Here is a 22647-nt window from a genome sequence, read left to right as displayed (position 1 = left end):
AGACCAAAAAGTATTACTAAAATTGAAGCACCCCCAAAACTCTAGAACCCGGCCTGGGTGCATTTTTTCCTCTTCACTCATGGAAACGGCTCCTCTTATTCCTGAAGGGAAGTAATAATGTTATCAACCAGCAGAGGGCGCAGGAACCTGCTGGGCTTTCGCAAGGCCCTGTTCTGTGCGCTGTGATAAGGCCAAGGATGAGCCATCAACTCCGGAGTCCTTTGGGGAACCGATATAAACAGTGAGAAAAAAGTGTCTCTCTCCTTCTGATATCAAATAACCCAGTGATAACCAAATAACCTGCAGCCGCAGTGGCTACCGGTGCCCCCACGCTGTACAGGCTAAAGCAGGAAAGCTGGAAGAAGAGCCAAGAAAGAATTTTTTTAAAAAGAGAGACCAAGAAATGATACCCAACCTGGAAGCGCTGGATCCAGCCAAGCCTGAAGCCCTCCCCACCCCCTCAGAACTCTCATTCATGAGACCCAATATATATTGGTTTGGGGGGTGTTTTTTATTTTTATTTTTTGCTTTAAAATGTTTGTGGTCTGTCACCTCCAATCAAAAGAGAACAAATAAAAATGTGGGAAAGAGGGAAGGCGCTAGACTTTCGAGTTGAGTGGTCTTGGATCAGAATCCCAAGGGAAGCTCTCTCAGTCGCCTCATCTAAACAAAAGTGGTAAGAACTGTCTCCACTTCATAATGTCGTTGTGCAGAGCAAGTGACATAATCTGCGGGAAGCACGCGGCTGCTTTTATTCCATGCCTCTCTCCCACCGGACGGAGGTCCCCTGGAAGCCAGAACCCTTGCAGGACTCATCCCCAGCCCAAGCTTGGCACCCGGTTCTCCACAGGTGTCGGGTGCCATTGTGCTAATTAAGGACACCTGCGGCTTCCGCGCCAGCTGCCGCCAGGCAACCACAGGCACTGACGCAACCGCGGCCACATTTTGATATTAAAAATAAAATTCAGGGAACTGCCCGCAGAGGAAAGTTAACTTGCGGCGTTGCTGTGTTTGCTCAAATTTCCTGGAAAAGCCTCCCATTGGTTAATGTAGGAGGGGAGGGGACCACCAAATGGTGAAGGCCACTGGCCCCCCTCTAACCATTAACCAGCGGGGAAGCTGGCAAACAAGATTTAGCGGTGGCGCCCCGCCGGCTTACTGTACGCCTCCTGGGGCCCGGGACTAGGCCGGCGGTTGCAGCCTCAGCCCTTTGCAGACCGTGAGTAACACCGAACACCGTCCTTCCCTCCCGCTCCTGCCCCGCCGCCACCAGAGCGAAGCCAGGACTGCATCTTGCTTCTGTGATTTTTTTTAACTGGGCACTGAGCATTAGGGCAGCCAGCAGTGATACGAGGCTATAGGAGCAGTGACGCTGGGAGGCTTTGGCGGAGTCTGTGGGTCACCCATGCGGATGTGATTTCCCCTGGCCTCCAGGCTCGCAGGGGTTGACGCCGAGCTAAGAGTCATTCCCATCGGTCCCTTGGCCGAGGCTCCTAAGCCCGGCCGAATAGCACAAGGCTGTGACAGTTGGGCTGGACGGGTGCGAGGCAGCGCCCCCTGCCGGGGGATGGGGGCAGGGACACCGGGCGTGCCGCAGGGTCGCACACGCCTGCCACCCCTGGTTCACCCGGGGCAGGGACACTGCAGATGGAACAGGACTGTGCGCGACACCACGTGTGCTGAGGGTTAAATGCAGAGGGCCCCGAGACGGCACCTGGCCCACAGGGGCGTTTGTGAAAATAAAGAACGCGGTGGGTGTGTGCTTGGAGCATCACTGCAAACATGAGCGACGAGGGGGACAGACATGAAATAATGAAAGTCACCACGATTGTGGACACTGCATTGTGACGCGGCCAGGCACTTTTTGGAGAGCTATTTTACCCTCATCACTTAGCTTCCTGTAGAGAAGGGCAGAAGGGCTCGGCCCAGGCTCTGAGGCCAGGCTGCAGGGCTTAGAATCTCAGCTCTGAACAGGTTACTCTACCTCCCTGGGCCTCAATTCTCTCATCTGTAAAGTGGGCCCAGGACGACCCATTGAGTGAGGCCACATACGAAGGCACTAATAACAGCTGTGACTAATAACAGCTGACGACAATCTCACAATCCCACGAGGTGGGTACAGTTTTAATCCTTACCTTGGAGGATTAACCCAGGAGGGGATGAGGCCTGAAGTCCCAGAAACAACAGGAAGAGGAGGGAAGCAAGAACCCGTAACTGGGCTAAGCCAGCCCCGCTCCCGGCTGTGCCCTGCACCAGGTCCTTGCCCCGGAGGGCTCCAAGCGGGTGTGGAGGGGACGGGGCTAAGGCAGAGACTTCGCTGCAGTGTGATGGGGCCACAACAGGGAAGCATAGAGAGCAGGTCTCCTGGAGGAGGGCTGGGCTCTACGTGCCCAGGGACAAAAGGAGGTGAGCCAGGCAAGGCAGGGGAAGGATAGGCCTGCAGAGTGGAGCCACGCGGGGCAGGACTGGGGCGGGTCCGTCTTTGTCCCTAGATCCCAGGCCAGAGCCATGCTCCACAAACAATGGAACTGTCCCCTGGCAGAGGGCTGAAGGTCTGGTATGTGCTGGAAAGATGGCCGCCGAGATACCCAGCAGTGCTGTGGCTCAGACTTCAAGGGACCAGATCTGAGGCTGAGGCAGGGCTGTCACCAGGCACAGAGTCATGACCACCCCCTTGGGCCACGTTATGGAGGACCAGCCCCTCCTGGAAACAGCCGGGAGCCACTCAGCAGGAGAATGGCCAATGGCTTGAATTTTGAAAAGTTGCCTCTGTCTGCAGAGGGGAGGGAGGGCTCCGCGGAACAGGGGCAAGGACACCAGGGAGGGGCGGCTGCTAATCCTGGAAGAGGTGACAGGCCCCAGACGTGGACTGTGCTCTGAGACTAGAACAAGGAAGCAAATACCAGAAAATCAGAAGGTCAAAGGCGGAAAGGCCAGTGGTGGGTATTATTACCAACTCTATAATTATACTGAGGAAACTGAGGCAGAGTGTAAACAGTCCACGCATGTCACCTGGTTCATAAATAGCAATGCTGGGCTCCGAATGCAGCGTGGCCTCCCACAAGACCAGGAAAATGAAAGCCAGGCAGCCGAGAAGGGAGGGGAGGGCAACAGGGCTGTTGTCAAAGCAGGAAAGGAAAGAAGCAGGGAGCACAGGGCAGGGAACTTCAGCAGGACTTGTCCCACCACACGGAGGGGGACACGCAGGAGTGCGGAGGGGCCTGGAAGAGGGGTGGGGGGGGGAGTTGCATCTGTCGCTCACGAGGTGCTGGTTTTGGAGCATGCCAGGGCCTCGGGGTGTTCCAGAACAGACCAGTGGTCCCCAAATCAGAGTGCACCACGTTCTCCTGGGGGTACTGTCTTCACTGTGGGCTCCCGGCCCCCTTCCAGAACGGTGGGTCCCCTAGGCGGGGCAGTGCAGGGGGTCCTGCTCCTTCTTCTTTACTGGGATACAGGTAGCTCCCTAAAGCACAGGGGAGCTGGGGACCAGCAGCCCTGCAGGTAGAACGTTCACTTACTGGTTTTGACCTTGGCTGCATTTTTTTTTTTAATTGCTCTTACCAAACATCTTTGAATGGTCTGTATGTCTTTTTCTCCTTAATTTTCTTTTTTTTTTTTTTAGCATTTATTTATTATTTTTTGAGAGACAGAGAAACAGAGTGTGAACGGGGGAGGGGGAGAGGGAGAGAGGGAGACGCAGGATCCCCAGCAGGTTCCAGGCTCTGAACTGTCAGCACGGAGCCCGACATGGGGCTCAAACTCACGAGCCGTGAGATCATGACCGGAGCCGAAGTCAGACGCTTAACCGACTGAGCCACCCAGGAGCCCCTTCCTTAAGTTTCTTATAGTGATAAAATATACAAAAGACTGATCTTTTAAATTATTTTTAAATGTACAGTTCAGTGGCATTATGTACCTCCAAACTGTTGTGCAGCCGTTCCCAGTATCCATATAACACTGTGAAATAAAAGAAAGAATATATATCGGTCCCTGCCCCCTGGTTGCTGACACCGAGCTCCTAAAATCCTTGTAATTTCCTAAGTGATGAGAGCATCGGGAGCAACTCACGTTCTAATATTTGGTCTCTGCCCCTGGTTCCTGATGCAGAGTTCCTAAATCCCTTGGAACTTCCTGGGCGGTAGCAGTGTCTGTTGTTCTAATGAGGTGACTTTTGATAGGTGCCTGGATAGCTTCAGGATGGGGCTGGTCCAGGAAAGAGCAAGCCATGATCAGGAGCTTGGAATTTTCAGTCTCACCGCCCCCCCACCCTTTCTCTGGGAAGAGGCGAGGGGTTGAAGATGGAGTTAATCATCCATCCTGCCTCTGCGATGACGCTTCCATAAAAATCCCATAGTTTGGGGGTCAAAGAGCTTCTGGATCGGTGAAGACATCTGCGTGCTGACCACGCCAGCTCCCCAGAGACAGGAGCTCCTGTGCTTGGGACCCTTCTGGACCTCGCCCTATAAATCTCTTTGTCTGGCTGTTGATTCATACTCCTTATTCTGTCCTTTATAATACACTGGAAGGAAGTGTTTCCCTGAGTTCTGTGAGCCCGGTCTAGCAAATTAGCAAACCCGGTGAGATGGTCATGGGAACCTTGATTTACAGCCAGTCAGAAGTACAGGGTGACAAGCTGGGACTTGTGATTGGCACCTGAAGTCAGGGGTGGGCAGTCTTGTGGGAACTGAGAGCCCTTAACCTGCAGGGGTGGATAGTGTCAGAATTGAGTTACACTGTAGGGCATCCAGCTGGTGGTGGAGAATTGCCCCGGGGTGTGGAAAACCCTCATACTTGGCGTCAGAGGGAAGCGTGGCCGTCGGGCGAGAGGAAAGGAGAAACACAGGAGTGTCTTCTTTATACAACCACCTTTTATTTATCCTTTCACCCATTGATGGACATTTGGATTGTATCCATTTTTTGTTGTCGTTATTGTGAATAATGCCGTTGTGAACATCGGGGTGTACAAATATCTGCTCAAATCTCTGCTTCCAATTCTTTTGTGTATATGCTCAGAAGAATCGCTAGGTCATATGGTAACTCTGTTTAGTTTTTTGAGGCACTGCTGTTGTCTTTTCCACCTGGCTACACCATTTACCATCCCCACCAGCAAGGTACAGGGTCTCCAAGTCCTCCATATCCAACACCTGTTTTCTGTTTGGCTGTTGCGTTCGGTTTGATTTTTGAAATAGCCATGCTAATGGGTCTGAGTTGTATCTCATTGCGGTTTTGATTTGCATTTCTCCAATGACGTCAATGTGAGCATCTCTTCACGTGCCTGTTGGCCATCCGTATGCCTTCTTTGAAGAGATGTGTGCTCAACATCTTGGCCCACTTTTTGAATTGGATTGTTTTATTATTTTTTTGTACTTGAGTTTTTCTCTCCTCTGGACGTTCGTCGTTTATCAGATATGGTATTTGCAAATATTTTCCCCCATTTTGTGGGTTGCCTTTCTACTCTATTGAGTGAACAAGAATTTTTAAAGAATCCAGTACGTCTAATTTTGTCTTTTGTTGCTTGTACCTTTAGTGTCATGTCCAAGAAATCATCACTAAATCCAGTGTCACGAAGTATTTTCTCTATGTTTTCTTCTGAGTTTTATCTCTCCCTTACGTTGAGGTCTTTGGTCCATTTTTGTATATGATATAAGATAAGGGTCCAGCTTCATTCTTTTGCATGTGGATAATCCAGTTCCCCCAGCATGATTTGTTGGAAAGACCGTCCTTTCTCCATTGAATGGTCTTGGCACCCTCATCAAAAATTATTTGACTGTATATGCACGGGTTTATTTCTGGGTTCTCCATTCTATTCCATTTGGTCCCTAGGTCTGCCTTCATGCCAGTACAACCCTGTTTTGACTGTTGTCTTTTTATTTTGCTTTGTGTTTTTTTGTTTTGTTTTGTTTTGTTATTTGAGAGAGAGCACGAGCGAGGGAGAGGGGCAGAGGGAGAGAGAGAGAATCCCAAGCAGACTCCACATTCGGCACAGAGCCCGACGTGGAGCTTGATCCCATGACTCTGGGATCCTGACCAGAGCCGAAATTGAGAGTCAGACACTCGAGTGAACCATCCAGGTGCCCCTGATTTCGCAGTCTTCTATGAAATGTAAAAATCAGGAAGTATGAGATCTCTTCCTCAAGACTATTTTTGGCTATTCAAGTTCCCTGGAGATTCTCTACGAATTCTTGTAAATCTAGAATGGATTTTCCTATTTCTGCAGATTGCCTCATTGGGATTTTGATAAGGATTGCGTCTAGTCAGTAGACGTCTTAGGGTAATATTGACAACTTTAAGAATATTAAGTCCTCCAATCCATGAACACAGCATGTCTGTTCATTTATTTATCTCTTCTGTAGTTTCTTTCAGCCACGTTTTGCAGTTTTCAGTGCACAAGTCTTATACCTCCTTAGTTAACTCCTAAGCATTTTATTCTTTTTGATACTATTGTAAATGGAATTGTTTTGTTAATTTCCTTTCCAGCTTGTTCATTGTTAGTATATGGAAACAGAACTGATTAGTGTGTGTGTGTGTGTGTGTGTGTGTTGATTTTGTAGCCTGTCACGTTGCTGAATTTATTTATTGGTTCTAGCAGAGCTTTTGTAGAATCTTTCGTGGTTTCCACATGTTTCTGTGATGTTGATCAGGTTGCCTATGAGCAGAGATAATTTCACTTCTTCCTTTCCAATTTGGATGCCTTTCATTTCTTTTTCTTGCCTCATTTCTCTGGCTAGAGCTTCCAGGACTGTGTTAAGTAGAAAAGGCAAAAGCAGGCATCACGCCTTGTTCCAGATCTTAGATGAAAAGTTTTCAATCTTTCACCATGACATTAGCTGTGGGCCTTTCATATATGTTTTTTTTTTAATTTTATTGAAGTGCTTTCCTTTTAGTCCTAGTTTGTTAAATGCTTTTATCTTGAAAGGCTGTGTGGAATAATGCCAAAGTTGATGCTTTTTCTGCATCAACTGAGATGATCGTGGTCTTTTTTTTTTCTTCGTCCTGTTAATGTGCTATAGCACATTGGTTGATTTTTACATGTGGAACCATCCCTGCATTTCAGAAATAAATCCCACTTGGTCATAGTGTGTAATCCTGTTAATGTACTGCTGAATTCTAGTTGCTAGGATTTTGCTGATGATTTTTATGTCAATGCTCATAAGCAATATTTATCCATAGTTTTCTTTCTTTATAGGTTCTCTGTCTGGATTTGGTATGGTTACCACGGAAATTACGTTTAACCCCCTAAAGTTATAACACTCTCACTTGAATTTATGCCAGCTTAATTTCAACAGCATACAAAAACCTTGTTCCTATGCAGCTCCATACCCCCCATCCTTTCAGGTACTTAAGTCACAAACCACATCTTCATTCGTTGTGTATCCAAAAACATAGACTAATAATTGCTTTTCATGGATTTGTCTTTTAAAGCATATCAAAAATAAAAAGTGGAGTTAGAAAGCAAAATTACAATAATACAAGTTTTTCTAATTGGTCATATATTTACCTTCACGAGAGATTTTATTTCTTCCTATAGATGGTATTTATTTATCCTTTCATTTCAACCAGAAGGGCTCCCTTCAGCCTTTCTTACAGGTGAGGTCTAGTGGCGATGAACTCCCCCAGCTTTTGTTCATCTGGGACTGTCTAGATTTCTCCCTCGTTGTTAAGGGACGGTTTTACCCAGGCACCTGGGTGGCTCAGTCGGTTAAGCATTCGACTTCGGCTCAGGTCATGATCTCACCGCTCCCAAGTTCGAGCCCCGCATCGGGCTCTGCGCTGATAGCTTAGAGCCTGGAGCCTGTTTCAGATTCTCTCTGTCTCTGCCCCTGCCCCACTCATGCTCCATCTCTCAAAAATAAATAAACATTTAAAAAATTTTTTTGAAAGGATTGTTTTGCCAGGTACAGGATTCTTAGTTGATAGTTTTCTTCTTTCAGTTCTTTGAATGTATCACTTGGTCAGATATTTAACCTTCCTGGGCCTCCCTTTCTGCCTACGTCAAATCATAATAATAATACCTACTTGATTTGTTTGTCAGTGAGGATTAAATGAGAAATAGAGGCAAAACACATAGGTCAGCGTTGGGCGCCTGGTAGGTACTTGATAAATCACAGCAGGTATAATCATACTTTCAGATGAGGAAGTTGAGGCCCAGAGTCCTGACTTGCCCCAGGTCACACAGCCAATGGGGAGGAAGGAACTGAGGCTTGAATGGGGCCTTCCACGGGGTCTTCTGCCCACCTTTTCGCCATGCCCCACTGCCTTGGAGGCCCCACATTGTCTAATGAGCGTTCCTGATTTGGCAGGGCTGGACCATCCTGGACAATGCTGCTTTCCCTGTGCACCTGTTTCCTCTGGCTATCCACCAGTGACCTCTGGACCGTCCAGGCTCAGGACCCCGACACCGATGTGAGCACAAGGAGCCCTCACCGGGACTTGGCTCCAAACAATGTTGACTTTGCCTTTACCCTATATAGGCATCTAGTGGCTTCAGCTCCTGGCGAGAACGTCTTCATCTCTCCCTTGAGCATCTCCATGGCCTTAGCTATGTTGTCCCTGGGCGCCCGTGGCTACACACGGGCCCAGCTTCTCCAGGGCCTGGGCTTCAACCTCACCAAGACATCCGAAGCTGAGATCCACCAGGGTTTTCAGCACCTGAACCACATCCACAAGGAGTCAGATGCCACACTGGAGATGGCTATGGGTAACGCCTTGTTCCTTGACCGCAGCCTGGAGCTGCTGGAGTCGTTCTCGGCAGACAGCAAGCACTACTATGGGTTGGAGATCTTGGCTACAGATTTCGAGGACTGGGCTGGAGCCAGCAGACAAATCAATGAGTACATCGAAAATAAGACCCATGGGAAAATTGTGAACTTGTTATCGAAGCTGGATAGTTCAGCCACGCTCGTCCTGGTCAACTACATCTTCTTCAAAGGTACCCCCTCCCCCGGCCCCACCCATCCCATTGCCAAGAACAGTAAGAGCCATCAAAACCCAGGGTGCATTCTTGGGCAAAATCTTGGATTTTACAAAGCACATTTTCACCTGTGAATCTCTGTCTTCACCACAGTCCTCTTAGGCAAGTAGAATGATACCATCTTACAAATGTTCAAAATGACACCTAGAAGAATTGAGCCACTCACCCAAGCTCTGGTAGGTTCATTCAAGGCCCAAACAGGTAATGGTGAACAGTCCGACCCCCCGTGGTCTACGTATGTTGTCTGAGTGCTGGCCGGGAGTCGGGCACCGGGCCAGGGGCTGGAAGCCCAGCCAGACACAGCCCTTGACCCCCAGAAACTCCCCCCAGATGGCCCCCAGGCTACACACACCCCCAGAATTCACAACCAGCTCTGACCAAGTGCCATCTCCACCAAACTCCAGCCCTTCCTCCCCAGTTTGGAGCAGAGTGTTCCAAAGTTCTTGTTCATAGAAGTCACCATGGGGACTTGTTAAAATTATAGATTCCAGAGCCCATGCTAGACGTACTGAAGCAAAACTGCTGGAAGAAAGTCCCAGAAGTTTGCATTTTTAACAAGGCCCCCTCCCCCAATCGTATTTATGATCAGATAATTTGGGGATACATTATTCTTTTTTAATTTTTTTTAATGTTTATTTATTTTTGAGAGAGAGAGAGAGGGAGAGAGGGAGAGAGACAGAGAGAGTGTGTGTGAGTGGGGGAAGGGCAGAGAGAGAGGGAGACACAGAACCTGAAGCAGGCTCCCGTCTCTGAGCCGTCAGCACAGAGCCTGACGCGGGGCTCGAACTCGTGAACTGCGAGATCATGACCTGAGCCGAAGTCAGACCCTTAACCGACTGAGCCGCCCAGGCGCCCCAGGGGATACCTTATCCTTGAGAATAAAATCTACAATCCTTAGTCTACGGCAGTGGTTCTTAACCCAGGGTAATCTCCGCCTCCTCCTTCCACCCTCAGGGACGCTTGGCAGTGTCTGGAGACATTTTGGGTTGTCACAACTGCGGGTACAGTGGGGTGTGCTCCTGGCATCTAGTAAGTAGAGGCCAGAGAGGCCGCTAAGCCTCCTACAATGCACAGGACAGCCCCCACAATGATATCTGCCCCAGAGTGGCTATCATCCCAAGGCTGAGGACCCTGGCCTAGAGACCTCTGCTTCTCTGTCCTCTCCAGCCTCACATCTCAACGTTTTCCCTCTTCCGACTTCCCAACACACAGCACGCTCACACACACACACACACACACACACACACACAGCGTGCACGTGAGCGCACGCGCACACACCTGTACGCACACACGTATGCACACAGAGCAATTACACGTGCAGGCACACCTTAACACACACAGCACACAGCACGCCCACGCCCACATGCACACGTGCACGGTGTCCAACCACACCGAGTTCCTTCCGGTCCGGGAGCACGCCTGTCCTCATGGAAGCCTGAATTAGTTCCCTATGGCTGCTCTAACAAACCACCACAAACACGGTGGCATAAAACAACGTGGATTTATTATCTAAACAATGCTGGAGGTCAGCAGTCCAAAATGGGTCACGCGGCGGTTAAAGTAAAAGTGTTGGAAAGGCTACGTTCCTTCCGGAGGCTCCAAGGAAGAATCGGTTCCTTGCCCTTCCAGCTTCTAGAAGCCACCTGCGTTCCTTGGCTGCTGGGCCCTTCGTTTGCTCTTAAAGCCCGTTAGCACATGACCATGACCTCTCCTCTGCCCCTGCCCCTCCCACCATCCTCTTCCACTCTTAAGCAAACCCTTGTGACGATACTGGGCCCACCTGGATAATCCAGAATGATCTCCTCCTCTCTAGATCGCCGGATTGGCAACCTTAATGTCCTCTTGCCATGTAACATAACAGATTCACGGGTTCCATGAATTAGGATGTGGGCATATTTGGGTGGCCATTCTGCCTGCCGCAAAACCCATACTCTTTCTGTCCCCTGAGCCGCCCCCCAACCTGCCTGCGCCAGAAACTTCTTCCCACTCATCAAATCTTGGCTCAAAAGTTACCTCCTCCATGAAGCCTTCCCTGATTCCCTCAGGCAAATCCTTGCTTCTCGTGAGCACCCCCTACAGTCTTCCCACACCTCATTTTTATTTTTTAAAAAAAATTTTTTTTCAACGTTTATTTATTTTTGGGACAGAGAGAGACAGAGCATGAACGGGGGAGGGGCAGAGAGAGAGGGAGACACAGAATCGGAAACAGGCTCCAGGCTCTGAGCCATCAGCCCAGAGCCCGACGCGGGGCTCGAACTCACGGACCGCGAGATCGTGACCTGGCTGAAGTCGGACGCTTAACCGACTGCGCCACCCAGGCGCCCCTCCACACCTCATTTTTAACAAACATCTTGTTAGACCTTATAAGCCTGCGCTCAGGTGGTTCGGTCTCAGTTAACCAGTCATGTTTGAAGAAATGCAAGTGAAACGGGGGGGAAAAGGTAATAACCACATTTAATATGTATCTCTCAACAACCTCAAAGCTCATCCAGATCATAGTCTCCAGAAAGAATCCTCACTTGCCTTTTTCTCTTCTCTCCAACTCCTACTCAGTGCCCCCCGTTAGCCAACCGCACCCCCCCCCCAGCTCTATGCTACCTGGACAGACTTACCGTCATGTCAAGCCCCCCTCCTTCCGTCTTCCGTCCTCTGCACCGGCCTGGAGGCCCACCTGGCAGCGGTGTCCCTCCCGGGAGGGTGTGAGGCTGACCCGGCCAAGACAGCAATTTTTTCCCTCCACTTTTACTGAGACATAATTAGTTTATAACATTGCCTGCGTTCAAGACCTACAGCGTGATGACTTGATATACACGCAAACCGCAAAGTGACCCCCAAGATAAGGCGAGCTGACACCCACATCCCCTCACGTGGTAGGGTTCTAGGTTTTTAGACTCTACACACATGTGAGATCACACAGTATTTGTCTTCCTGTGTCCGACTCATTTCACTTAGGAGAATGCCTTCGAGATTCATCCATAGGATCACAAATGGCAGGTTTTCCTCCTTTTTTCTGTAGCTGAATAATATCCCTGTGTGTGTGTGTGTGTGTGCGCGCACGCGTTTTCTTTACCCATCCATCCATCCATCAGTGGACACCTAAGTTGCTTCCGCATCTTGGTTATTGTCAATAATGCTGCAACGGACATAGGAGTACAGATAATGTCTTTATCTCTTTGAGACGGTGAGTGAATTTCCTTCTGATGTATTCCCAGGGGTGGGATTGTTGGCTCATACGGAATTTCCGTTTTTAACTTTTTGAGGAACCTCCCTACCGTTTTCCACGTAAAATCGGCTGCACCGATCTGCGTTCCCGCCCGCAGGGCACGAGGGCTCCTTCTTCTCCCCATCCTCACCAACCCTGGTTCTCTCTTGTCTTTCTGCCACTGGCCACACGCACAGGTGGGAGGTGATAGCTCATGTGGCTTTGATTGGATTTCCCTGGCGATGAGGGACGTTGGGCCCCTTTCCACGTACCTGTTGGCCATTCGTACGTCTCCTGTGGGAAAATACCTATTCAAGGCCTCCGCTCATTTTTGAGTTGAATTATTTGCTTTCTGCTATCAAAGTATATGAGCTCCTTATATATTGGGGATAGTAGCCCCTTATCCAATATGCAGTCTGCAAATGTTTTCTTCCATTCTGTAGGCCGCCTCTCGTAGTGTTGATTGTATCTTTGGCTGTGCAGAAGCTTTTTAGTTTGTCCTGCTTGTTTATTTCTCCTTTTGTTGTTTGCGATTCTGGAGTCATATCCAAAAAGTCAGCACCCAAATCAATGTCAGGGAGCTTCTTTTTCCCTACGTTTTCTAGCCTTATGGTTTCAGATTTTTTTTTTTTAACGTTTATTTATGTATTTAGAGACGGAGGGGGCAGAGAGAGGAGAGAGAGAGAATCCCAAGCAGGCTCTGCACCGGCAGCACGGAGCCTGATGCGGGGCTCAAACTCACGAACTGTGCGATCATAACCTGAGCCGAAGTCAAGAGTCGGATGCTTAACTGACTGAGCCATCCAGGCGCCCTATGGTTTCCGATCTTTAATTCACTTTGAGTTAACTTTTGCATGTGGTGTAGGATGTGGGTCCAGCTTCATTCTTTTGCATGAATACCCAGTTTTCCTGGCACCAGGTATTGAAGAGACTATCTTTTTCCATTGAGTTATCTTGGCTCCCTTGTCAAATATTAGTTGGCCCTTCAGGGTCTTTGGTGTTTCCATTCGTGTTCTTTGCACTCAATCGCGGGAGGGTCAAGGACTCTGGGAATGTTTGCCCAGAAAGGTTTCCGAGTGCTCCCCCAAACTCCACAGGCCATCTCTCCCACAGACTGTGTGCTCCTGCCTGGTATCCTTGTCTCTTTGGAGGCCCCAGTGCCTTTGCACAGTGCTTGGCACATGGCAGGAGCTCAACAGTGGTCGCATAGAGATTCTGGCAGCACTTCCTTGGAAGCAGAGTGTAGTAAACCCAGGTACGGGGAAAGGGGTGCTCCGGGGCCCGCGAGGGGGCTTGTGGGACAGCCGTCATTTGGTGACGTCATTTGGTGACGTCATCTGGCAGTTTCTCAATGTTCTCACGACCACAGTGGGACTGAGCTGATGGAAAAGAGTAGTTCCTGGTGATAAAATCCGAACGGCTTTGGAAATAGAAATCTGAGTGCGAGAGCCGACAGGGGCGTGTGCTGCTTTGTTGTACACAGATTTTCCGGAACACAGCCAAACTAAGTGGCAAGCCCCTGTTTAAGCTGGGGCTACCCTAATATGTTTCCAGAAGGCCGGCATAATAAGTGGCAATGAGCAATGGCACAGCTATCGTCACTAAACTTAGGGCAGGCAAAGTGTCCCTGGCATGTTCCTTACTTGGTGGACTCTCTCGACAGCTTTTTTTCTTTTTTGTGAGAACATTAAAAATATCGTTAGAAGGTTTTCCGCAGGAATCATCCTTGCTCTCCCCAGTTCGCCCCCATAAATTCTTAAGTTTCCCGACCCCGAGTGCTCACGGCCCGAGAATTTTCAAGGAAAAAAAAAATCCCCTAAAGTAGACGTCGGGCCCCATTCTGTATTTTGTTTTGTGCCCAAGGAAAAACCTAACCCTGAAAAAATTCACTTTTTTTTTTTTTTCTGGAAATCGGACAGGTAAACCACCACTTAGTAAGTGAACCACTGCCTTCAGTCCAGAGGATCCCAGGCCTCCTCTGGAGGATGGTTTGAAAGCCCTCAAATGATCCCGCTTGCGGTGAGACAGCCAGGCTGTGACGTCACACTCAGGCACCAGGGAGGGGGCGGGGCATCCAGGCCCCGCATCCACCCGGCCCTTTCCCCGCCTCCGCCCACCTCTCCCTACTGCCTCCCTTAGGAGCCCTTCACGGAGATTGAGGCTGAACAGAACAAGAGTTCTGGCCTTGTGGTCCGCAGATCCTGCAGGTGGCGGGATGGAGAGAGGCCTGCCTGGACCTCTGCTCTGGCCACCACCTCCAGGCAGCCTCAGTTGGGACACAGAGACCTCACAAGGGCGCCGGGGCTTTCAGGCCGAAGGCATCCAAGACACTGGGGACCCCCAGGATGCAGGGTCCCCAGTCATCTCTAGGCCTGGAGAGTCTTAACCTAAGTCACCAGAGGCCCTGGCGAGATCTGCCCACGTCTTTAAATACCCAGAGTTCTGTCACCTGCAAGAGGACTCACGGTTGCCTGGAATGAGCCCAGAAGGGTCGAAGGGGCTCAGCAGGAAGGCCTCACGATCGGGCGGGCTTTGGCTCTCGGGGCAATTTTCTTCCCGTTAAGAGCTGACCAGTGGTGGAGAGTCTGGTCCGTGAAGGTAGTGAGCTCCCCATCACGAGGCAGGCAGAGAGGCTACGGGATGCCATCGCGGAACATGTCGGAGGGCTTCGAGTCCAGCCGCTGGTGTGAGCCTGTGACCTCAAGGGCATCTTATCCTGACTTTGCCCGCAGGAAATGGGGTGTGGCCCTCGGGGGAGTGGGCACGGTCCACGGGGGGCCAGGGTGCCTACCAGGCTTCTGTGGCTGACGTCAAGGCGCGGGGACGGGACGGGCGGTCCGTTGCTCCAAACCTCCCCCACTCCTGACCTCGAATTCACAGCCCGAGTTCCCTTCGACACGATCTCAGAGCCCTCCAATCCGGGATCCACTCCGGGCTCGGGTGGGAGGCAAAATCTGGTTTCCTGAATCCGACCCCCAAATCCAAGGGCCAGCATTCTCCTCTGTCTCCCTCCTCCTGTTTTTAGCAGCTCAGGAACAGAGTGAACCCTCAGTCTGTGCCAAGAGGTGGAGAATACAACGGGCTCAAAAGTGCCGGGGATTTCGTACCTTACCGGGAACCTCCCGCCTCCCTGGTGGGGGCCGCCACCCGGCCTAGAGCTCTCCTGCCACCCACTCTCACGGGCCTGTCTCCTGCCCTCCCCCTCCCTCCTCTCCCAGGCACGTGGGCACAGCCCTTCGACCCGGAAAGCACCAGGGAGGAGAACTTCTATGTGAACGAGAGCACCGTGGTGACCATGCCCACGATGTTCCAGTCGAGCCCCATCAAGTACCTGAAAGACCGGGTGCTCCCCTGCCAGCTGGTACAGCTGGACTACACGGGCAACGGGACCGTCTTCTTCATCCTCCCAGACGAGGGGAAGATGGACACAGTCATCGCCGCGCTGAGCAGGGACACCATTCAGAGGTGGTCTGAGTCGCTGACCATCAGGTGAGCCCTTGCCCTCCCCCTGGACCCGCCCCCCGGGGCTCATCGCTTTCCGGTCCGCTGGGTCCCCAACGGCCTGAGGTTCTCTGACCGAGAGGTCACACCTGTTCGTCCACCTGTCGGTTGACACTGAGATACGTTGGGGCGGTCCACAGAGCGAGGTGCCCCGTCCCCGGGAGGCTAACAGCTACCTTCTGCGTGATCACGTTTTTGATTTGTTGGCTTAAACTGTGTTCACCAACTGCCCCCGGGCGCTCGCTTACCCATTATTATTATCTTGCTTCCCTGAAATCAAGCACGGTTACCACTCCTGAGAGACCCCATAAAAAATACACCAAAATGGGGCGCCTGGGTGGCGCAGTCGGTTAAGCGTCCGACTTCAGCCAGGTCACGATCTCGCGGTCCGTGAGTTCGAGCCCCGCGTCGGGCTCTGGGCTGATGGCTCAGAGCCTGGAGCCTGTTTCCGATTCTGTGTCTCCCCCTCTCTCTGCCCCTCCCCCGTTCATGCTCTGTCTCTCTCTGTCCCAAAAATAAATAAAAAAAACGTTGAAAAAAAAAATGGTAAAAAAAAAATACACCAAAATGACCGTTTCCTTCATCCCGGAGCCAACACGTGGCTCAGTCGGTGAAGTGTCCGACTTCAGCTCAGGTCATGATCTCAGTTCGTGAGTTCGAGCCCCACATCGGGCTCTGTGCTGACAGCTTGGGGCCTGGAACCTGCTTCGGATTCCGTGTCTCCCTCTCTCTCTCTCTGCCCCTCCCCAGCTCTCTGGCTCTCTCTCTCTCTCTCTCTCTCAATCTCTCTCAAAAAATCAACAAATATTTAAAAGATTTTAAAAAAAAGAAAGTAAGGACCTAGGTAGGTAATAAAGGAGTAAGGGAAAAGGGGTGAGGGGGGTATATGCCCACGGGCCAGTGGGGAGGGGGGAGGGACAACCAGCCAACGCGTGCCCAACCCGAGGCCCACGCAAGGGGTGCACACTCAGGGGGGGTTGACTGAGCATGGGAGCTGGGAATGAGTGATGCATGATGAATGAACGAGCAAACACATTCCCCCCCCCCGTCCCCCAGGCACCTCTGAGTTAGACGGCAATCAAAATTACGGTTACCTTGGAGGAGGGGATAGATGTTCTTGAACGTGATCCTCACTCTCGTGAGATTTCAGTTGTGTCTGTGTGCAAGCAATCCGAGCAGCACCATCAGCGTGGGCCCTGGCGGTGCGTGGGGCGGTGCAGACCGTAAGGGCAAAGGGGACGCGGGGAGGAAGGGAACACTGGGGTCTGGAGTAGTCAGGAAGGCTTCCAGAACAGATGCCATTTCTTTCCTTTCCTTTCCTTTTCTTTCTTTCTTTCTCTTCCTTCCTTCGTTTCTCCTTTCTTTCTTCTTTCTTTATTTCTTTCTTCTTTCTTTCTTGTTTCCTTCCTTCCTTTCTTTCTCCTTTCTTTCCTTCCATTTTTTCTTTCTTTCTCTTTCTTCCTTCTTGCCATTTCTTTCTTTTCTTTCTCTCTTTCAATACACATACCTTTTTAAAAAATTTTTTTAATGTTTATTTTTTTGAGAGAGAGAGACAGACAGAATGTGCGCAGGGGAGGGGCCGAGAGCGGAAGACAGAATTTGAAGCAGGCTCCAGGCTCTGAGCGGTCAGCACAGAGCCCGATGCGGGGCTCGAACTCACGAACTGAACCGTGGGATCATGACCTGAGCCGAAGTCGCTCGCTTAACCCACTGAGCCACCCAGGCGCCCCTCTATCAATCCACACGAATGGAAGCAGCAGCTTAGACCATGTACTAGGCTAAGCAGAAAGGAGAGAAGGTGGATAGGACAAAAGATGGACTTCAAAGACATGCATTTGAGAGCAGAAACACAGATTCTGCTGGAATTAATATGGTACAATGACGTCAGTTCTGCCCTCGCGGGACCAGAAAGGAGCTAGGTAAATGTTCGACGCTGAGGGAAGGGAGGATTGCTTGGCTGCCCCAGGGGACCGACCACAGAAAGGGCTGCGGAGGGAATTGGTTTCCACTTGAACTGTGTGTTAAGCCCGAGGGCAAGTTCAGCCAGCGGAAGGGCCACCCAGAGCGTGCGTGGGACAGGAAGTGGCACAAACCCCGGCCAGGAGGCCGTGTCCCGGGGCACCCACAGGGCCAGGCAGCAACAGCAGCAAAAACTGAGACAAATTCTAGTTGAATGAAATTTGTAATCCAAGAGCTTCGCCGGCAGAAAATCCAGAAGGAAGGTCTGCTACGTTAATACATGCGCGGGGTTTGGGTTTTGTGGTTTCAAGTTATTTTTATTTCGAGTCGTAGCCTCAGAGAGCTGCTCAGGGCCGGGGCTTCTGGAGAGTTTAGTCCTATTCTGCGAGTGGACGCGGACGCCTGGGGTCTGACCTCACTCCAGCCGGGAAGAGCCGTGTGGTCAGCTCCGTGGTTCCCGGAGATGCCCTGGCGCTACGCGGGGCCCCAGAGGTGTCCTTAGTCCTGGACCCCTCGCACCTGACCTTTCGCATGGCCACGGGGGGGGGGGGGGGGGGAGTGGGGTGGGTATGTGCGACCGTGAGCCTGTGCTTGGGCAACGTGAGGGATCCCTCGCTGCCTCCTCGCCCTTTCTCTTGCCCCACCCCCACCCTTCCAAGGGAGCCCGGAATTCAGGAACCGCGGCCCCAGGGGGTGGTTGTGCACCGTGGATCAAGCAAATTCTGGCTCCTTTTCTGTTGAAAATGAGAAGGATAATCTTTCTCTTTACGCCAAAAATAAGCTCTTCACTAAAACACTTCAGCTTAAAAAACATTCATCAAAAACACATACGATTTTCTTCTAGATTTTTCTTTTTTAAACAAACATCCAAGGCAGAATTTTGATTGGGCAGGAATTCTCTACTCCATCCACATGACGCTCTGCTAGTCCTAGAAGTCAGACCCTAGGGGTCCTCACCTCCAGGCTTGTGTCACCCACTCTCCCACCTCACCCCTCCCATGATCACCTCCCCCCTCCCTGGAGCAGCACCCCTCAGGGTCCCGCTGTCTCCTACCTCCTAGGGAAGGCTCATTGCCCCCACACACAGCCCGTGAGAGCCCTCTCTCCATCTCTCTTCCTTGTCCCTCCTTCCCTCTCCCTCCTCCCTCCCCTTCCTCCCTCCCCCCTCCCTCTGTCCTCTGCCCTCCTCCCTCCCTGTCTCTTTCTCTCCCTCCCTCCCTGCCCCTCCTTCCTCCCACCCCCCTTCCCCCTTCCTCTGCCCTCCTCCTCTCTCTCTCTCTCTCTCCCCCTCCTTCCCTCTCTCTCTTCCCATGAGGCAATGGGGCTTTGAGGCAACTAGTCCTGACCTCTTCACAATTCTGCTGCTTCCCAGTGGTGTGACTTTGGGGAAATTCTTCAGCTTCTCTTGAGTTCAGTTCTCTCCATCTGGAAACTGAAGATGTTGGCTCCAACTCCTTGAGGTTGCATGAGTGAGTGTGTGTGTGTGTGTGTGCACATACACACACACACACACACACACACACACACACAGGCATTGGATGCGAATACAGAAGCTAGGAGACATCCACCAGGTTGATTCCCCTCTCGGAGAGAAGTGCCCTCACGGCCCTGTCCCTGCGCTGTCTCGCTCTTTAAATGAGGACAAGCAAGGACTTGGCTAAAGCTGCACAGCATTAGTGGCAATGCTGGGGCCAGGACCGTGCTCCCAGGGTGCTCCCCCCCACCCCTCCCTTTCTGCAGGGGGTGCCTGGGGGACCACAAGGACTTCTTCAGGGACCCTCTTCTTCAATGCCCAGCTGTACCACAGGTAGAATCCGCTCAGAGAAAGAGCCGAGAAGAAAAGATCGAGCGATTCAGAGGCCCAGAGAGGAAGCTCACGCGTGTGATGGCGAAAGAGACAAAGCCTGCCTCTTGTTCTGTCCCTTCTCTTTTTTCCCAAAAGTGGGTCCGGCTGGGAGGCAGGGTCCGGAGGGGTCACAGAGGAAACGGAAGTCGCCTGGCAGGGGAAGTCTAACCCCATCTGCTTACCCCCTGCCCCCCGAGCAGCCAGGTGGACCTACACGTCCCAAAGGTGTCCATCTCTGGAGACTACGACCTCAGGGCCATCCTGAGGGGCATGGGCATTGCAGACTGGGTCAACAACGGGGCGGATTTCTCCGGCATCACCCGAGAGGCCCAGCTGAAGGCATCGAAGGTAAATGTCCCTAGAGCCGGTCTCCCTAGAGCCCCCCAAATTCACGGTACAAATAATAATAAGCAACACGGAGCCCATTCACGAGCGGGTCTCTGAGCCCCAGGTTGAGAGCCCCGGGTCTTGTCCACGCCCCTACGTTTATTTACAACAGGGCAAACGGAGGCTCCGCAGGGAAATGCTATGTCTCTAAGGTTACGCGGAAGCTAGTGACAAGGGAGGGTCGCAGCCCAGGCACGTGCCCCTTCCGCCGGGCCACACAGAGGGGGACAGGGTGGGAAACCAAGCCATCATGGCAGGACTGGGGGCGGCCGGTACCAAGAAGGGACCAGGGAAATGGGAAACGTCTGAGTGAAATCACATCGGCCCGTCTACCCGTCACACTCATGACCCTTCATCCGTCAGCTCTGTGTTCTGCTGGTCACTCCAGAACCTAATAAGTATCGAACACCCACTCTGTGCCCCAAACTTCTAGATACTGGGTATGCCTGCGCTATTCTGATGGGGCCCTTCCCCCACGGGACCTCACAGTCCTGTGGGTGACAAAACCAGACAGGGGACAGGACAGAGTTCCAGAGGCAGCAGCCCCTCCCTCCAGCACGCAGTATGTGCTGGATAAAACGCATCCCGTGAAGGATTGAGTCAGCCAGCCCTGACCTGAGCCAATCTCTCAGGGGAGGAGCCTCTCTGTCTTGAGAAAGGTAGATGACCCCTGCCCCCCCCCTACGGCCACAGAGCTCGTGGATAACGGCGTGACATTTGGCCCTGGGTCTCTTCCACTCGAAACCTCATTTCCCAGGACAAACCCCAGGGCTTCCCTGGCCCCGCTCGGCTTCCTCCTAGCTACGTGTGCCTATTTACGGAGCTTCTCAGAGCCTCCGGTTCCTCGCTGTCCAGCCGCTGAGAGGCACCGTCCCCTCGGATGTTGTTTATTAGCCAGTTCTGACCCACCCAAGGCTCCTGACGCGAGCCACTCCGGCATTTTGCTGATTTCAGAAATTCTCCCTAATTTTGATCACAACGAGAGACCGTTCAACGGTCCCTTTTCCACCCTGGGCAGGCCCAAGCACTTTGCATAAATTGGACCCTAGTATGTGACTAGTGGGGTGGAGGAGGGAGGTCCCCCTTCGCCCAGGACCCCGGAAGGAGTGCCTGATGTGGACACCGAAGTCCAGTTAGTACCATGAGCCCCCTAAACTCCCCGCGGCCGGCTCCACCTGCCCACTCTCTAGGAAAGAAGCCTAGGTGCCACCTGGGTTCCGGAGGTGGACAGACGTTGGCCCTAATCCTGGAGCCGCCACTTAGGGAGCCAGCAAGCGACCCTCTCTGAGCCTCAGCTTTGCCACCACAAACCGAGGGTGGGAGCGCTCAAAGCGAGGTATGGAAAGCCCCCAACACACAGCAGGTGCTCAACCCCCACTTCCGCCCCCCCTCCCCGACAGGTGGTCCACAAGGCTATGCTGCAGCTGAGTGAGAGCGGCCTGGAGGCAGCTGCCCCCTCCGGGCTCATGCCCAACGCGGCGACCAAGCCCCTTGCCGTCCACATCAACCGGCCCTTCATTGTCATGATCTTCGACCACTTCACGTGGAGCAGCCTTTTCCTGGGCAGGGTTATGAATCCGACCTAACGGGGCGTCCCCCGGGGAGTCCCAGCACCGGCTGACTCTGCGCTCAGGGACCCCACAGACACGCTCTGGGCAGGGGGAGGGCCCCCCAGTCTTCTCCAGGCTCTTCTGTAGTGGGGCAGGTGACAAACTGGGATTGACCGTAATGAAACATTGTGCCGCTGTACTTTCCTGGCTTTGATCATTGTGCTCTGGTTATGCAACACATGGAAGCTGGGTGAAGGGCATATGAAAACACTACTGTGTTTGTAAATTTGTGTAAGTTTGACATTATTTCTAAAAAAGAAGAAATCATGCAGGCCAAAACACAACAGAAAGACATCTTTAAAATACTAATATATATACACACACACACACACACACACATATCATAACACCTTTAAACAGAAAGAGAGGGGTGCCTGGGTGGTTCAATCAGTTAAAGGTCCGACTCTCGATACCAGCTCAGGTCATGATCTCACGGTCGTGGGATCAAGCCCTGAATGCCCTGCTTGGGATTCTCTCTCTCCCTCTCCCTCTCTCTCTGCCGCTCCCCAGCTCACAATCTCTCGTCCTCTCTCAAAATAAATAAATAAACTTTAAAAAAGAAGCAAAGCAAAACAATCTTTCAAAAACGAAGTCAGGGGCGCCTGGGTGGCGCAGTCGGTTAAGCGTCCGACTTCAGCCAGGTCACGATCTCGCGGTCCGTGAGTTCGAGCCCCGCGTCGGGCTCTGGGCTGATGGCTCGGAGCCTGGAGCCTGCTTCCGATTCTGTGTCTCCCTCTCTCTCTGCCCCTCGCCCATTCATGCTCTGTCTCTCTCTGTCCCAAAAATAAATAAACGTTGAAAAAAAAAATTAAAAAAAAAACGAAGTCAAAAATCAAGATTTTTTTTGGGGCGCCTGGGTGGCGCAGTCGGTTGAGCGTCCGACTTCAGTCAGGTCACGATCTCGCGGTCTGTGAGTTCGAGCCCCGCGTCAGGCTCTGGGCTGATGGCTCGGAGCCTGGAGCCTGTTTCCGATTCTGTGTCTCCCTCTCTCTCTGCCCCTCCCCGGTTCATGCTCTGTCTCTCTCTGTCCCAAAAATAAATAAACGTTGGAAAAAAAAAAATTTTTTTAAATAAAAAAAAAAAATCAAGATTTTTTTTTTATTGTTTAGAGAAACAAAAGCTGAGAAAGTTTGCCACCTTCGCTAAGAAAATTTTTAAGCAGTTCTTTAGG

The 22647-nt window shown here is 51.7% G+C and overlaps 1 protein-coding gene across 1 annotated transcript; it reads left to right on the top strand.

Annotated features, from left to right (window-relative positions):
• Positions 1–1113: 1113 nt before the first annotated feature.
• On the top strand, positions 1114–21689 carry LOC122469487 (corticosteroid-binding globulin-like). The gene is made up of 5 exons (XM_043556935.1): positions 1114–1218; positions 8301–8929; positions 15392–15662; positions 19680–19827; positions 21267–21689. The coding sequence occupies exons 2-5, from the start codon at positions 8320–8322 to the stop codon at positions 21450–21452; spliced, it is 1215 nt and encodes a 404-aa protein (XP_043412870.1). The 5' UTR covers positions 1114–1218; positions 8301–8319; the 3' UTR covers positions 21453–21689.
• The last annotated feature ends 958 nt before the right edge of the window (positions 21690–22647 follow it).

Source organism: Prionailurus bengalensis, chromosome B3 (assembly GCF_016509475.1).
Source record: "Prionailurus bengalensis isolate Pbe53 chromosome B3, Fcat_Pben_1.1_paternal_pri, whole genome shotgun sequence".
NCBI classification, from domain to species: domain Eukaryota; kingdom Metazoa; phylum Chordata; class Mammalia; order Carnivora; family Felidae; genus Prionailurus; species Prionailurus bengalensis.
This window is presented reverse-complemented; position numbering and strand designations above follow the sequence as displayed.

Bases quoted from the DNA above. Each gene is read 5' to 3' on its own strand.
- LOC122469487 (XM_043556935.1), top strand. From the start codon at position 8,320: ATGCTGCTTTCCCTGTGCACCTGTTTCCTCTGGCTATCCACCAGTGAC. The intron at 15,663-19,679 runs GTGAGCCCTTGC...CCCCCCGAGCAG, and splicing joins TCTGAGTCGCTGACCATCAG to CCAGGTGGACCTACACGTCC. The intron at 19,828-21,266 runs GTAAATGTCCCT...CCTCCCCGACAG, and splicing joins CCCAGCTGAAGGCATCGAAG to GTGGTCCACAAGGCTATGCT.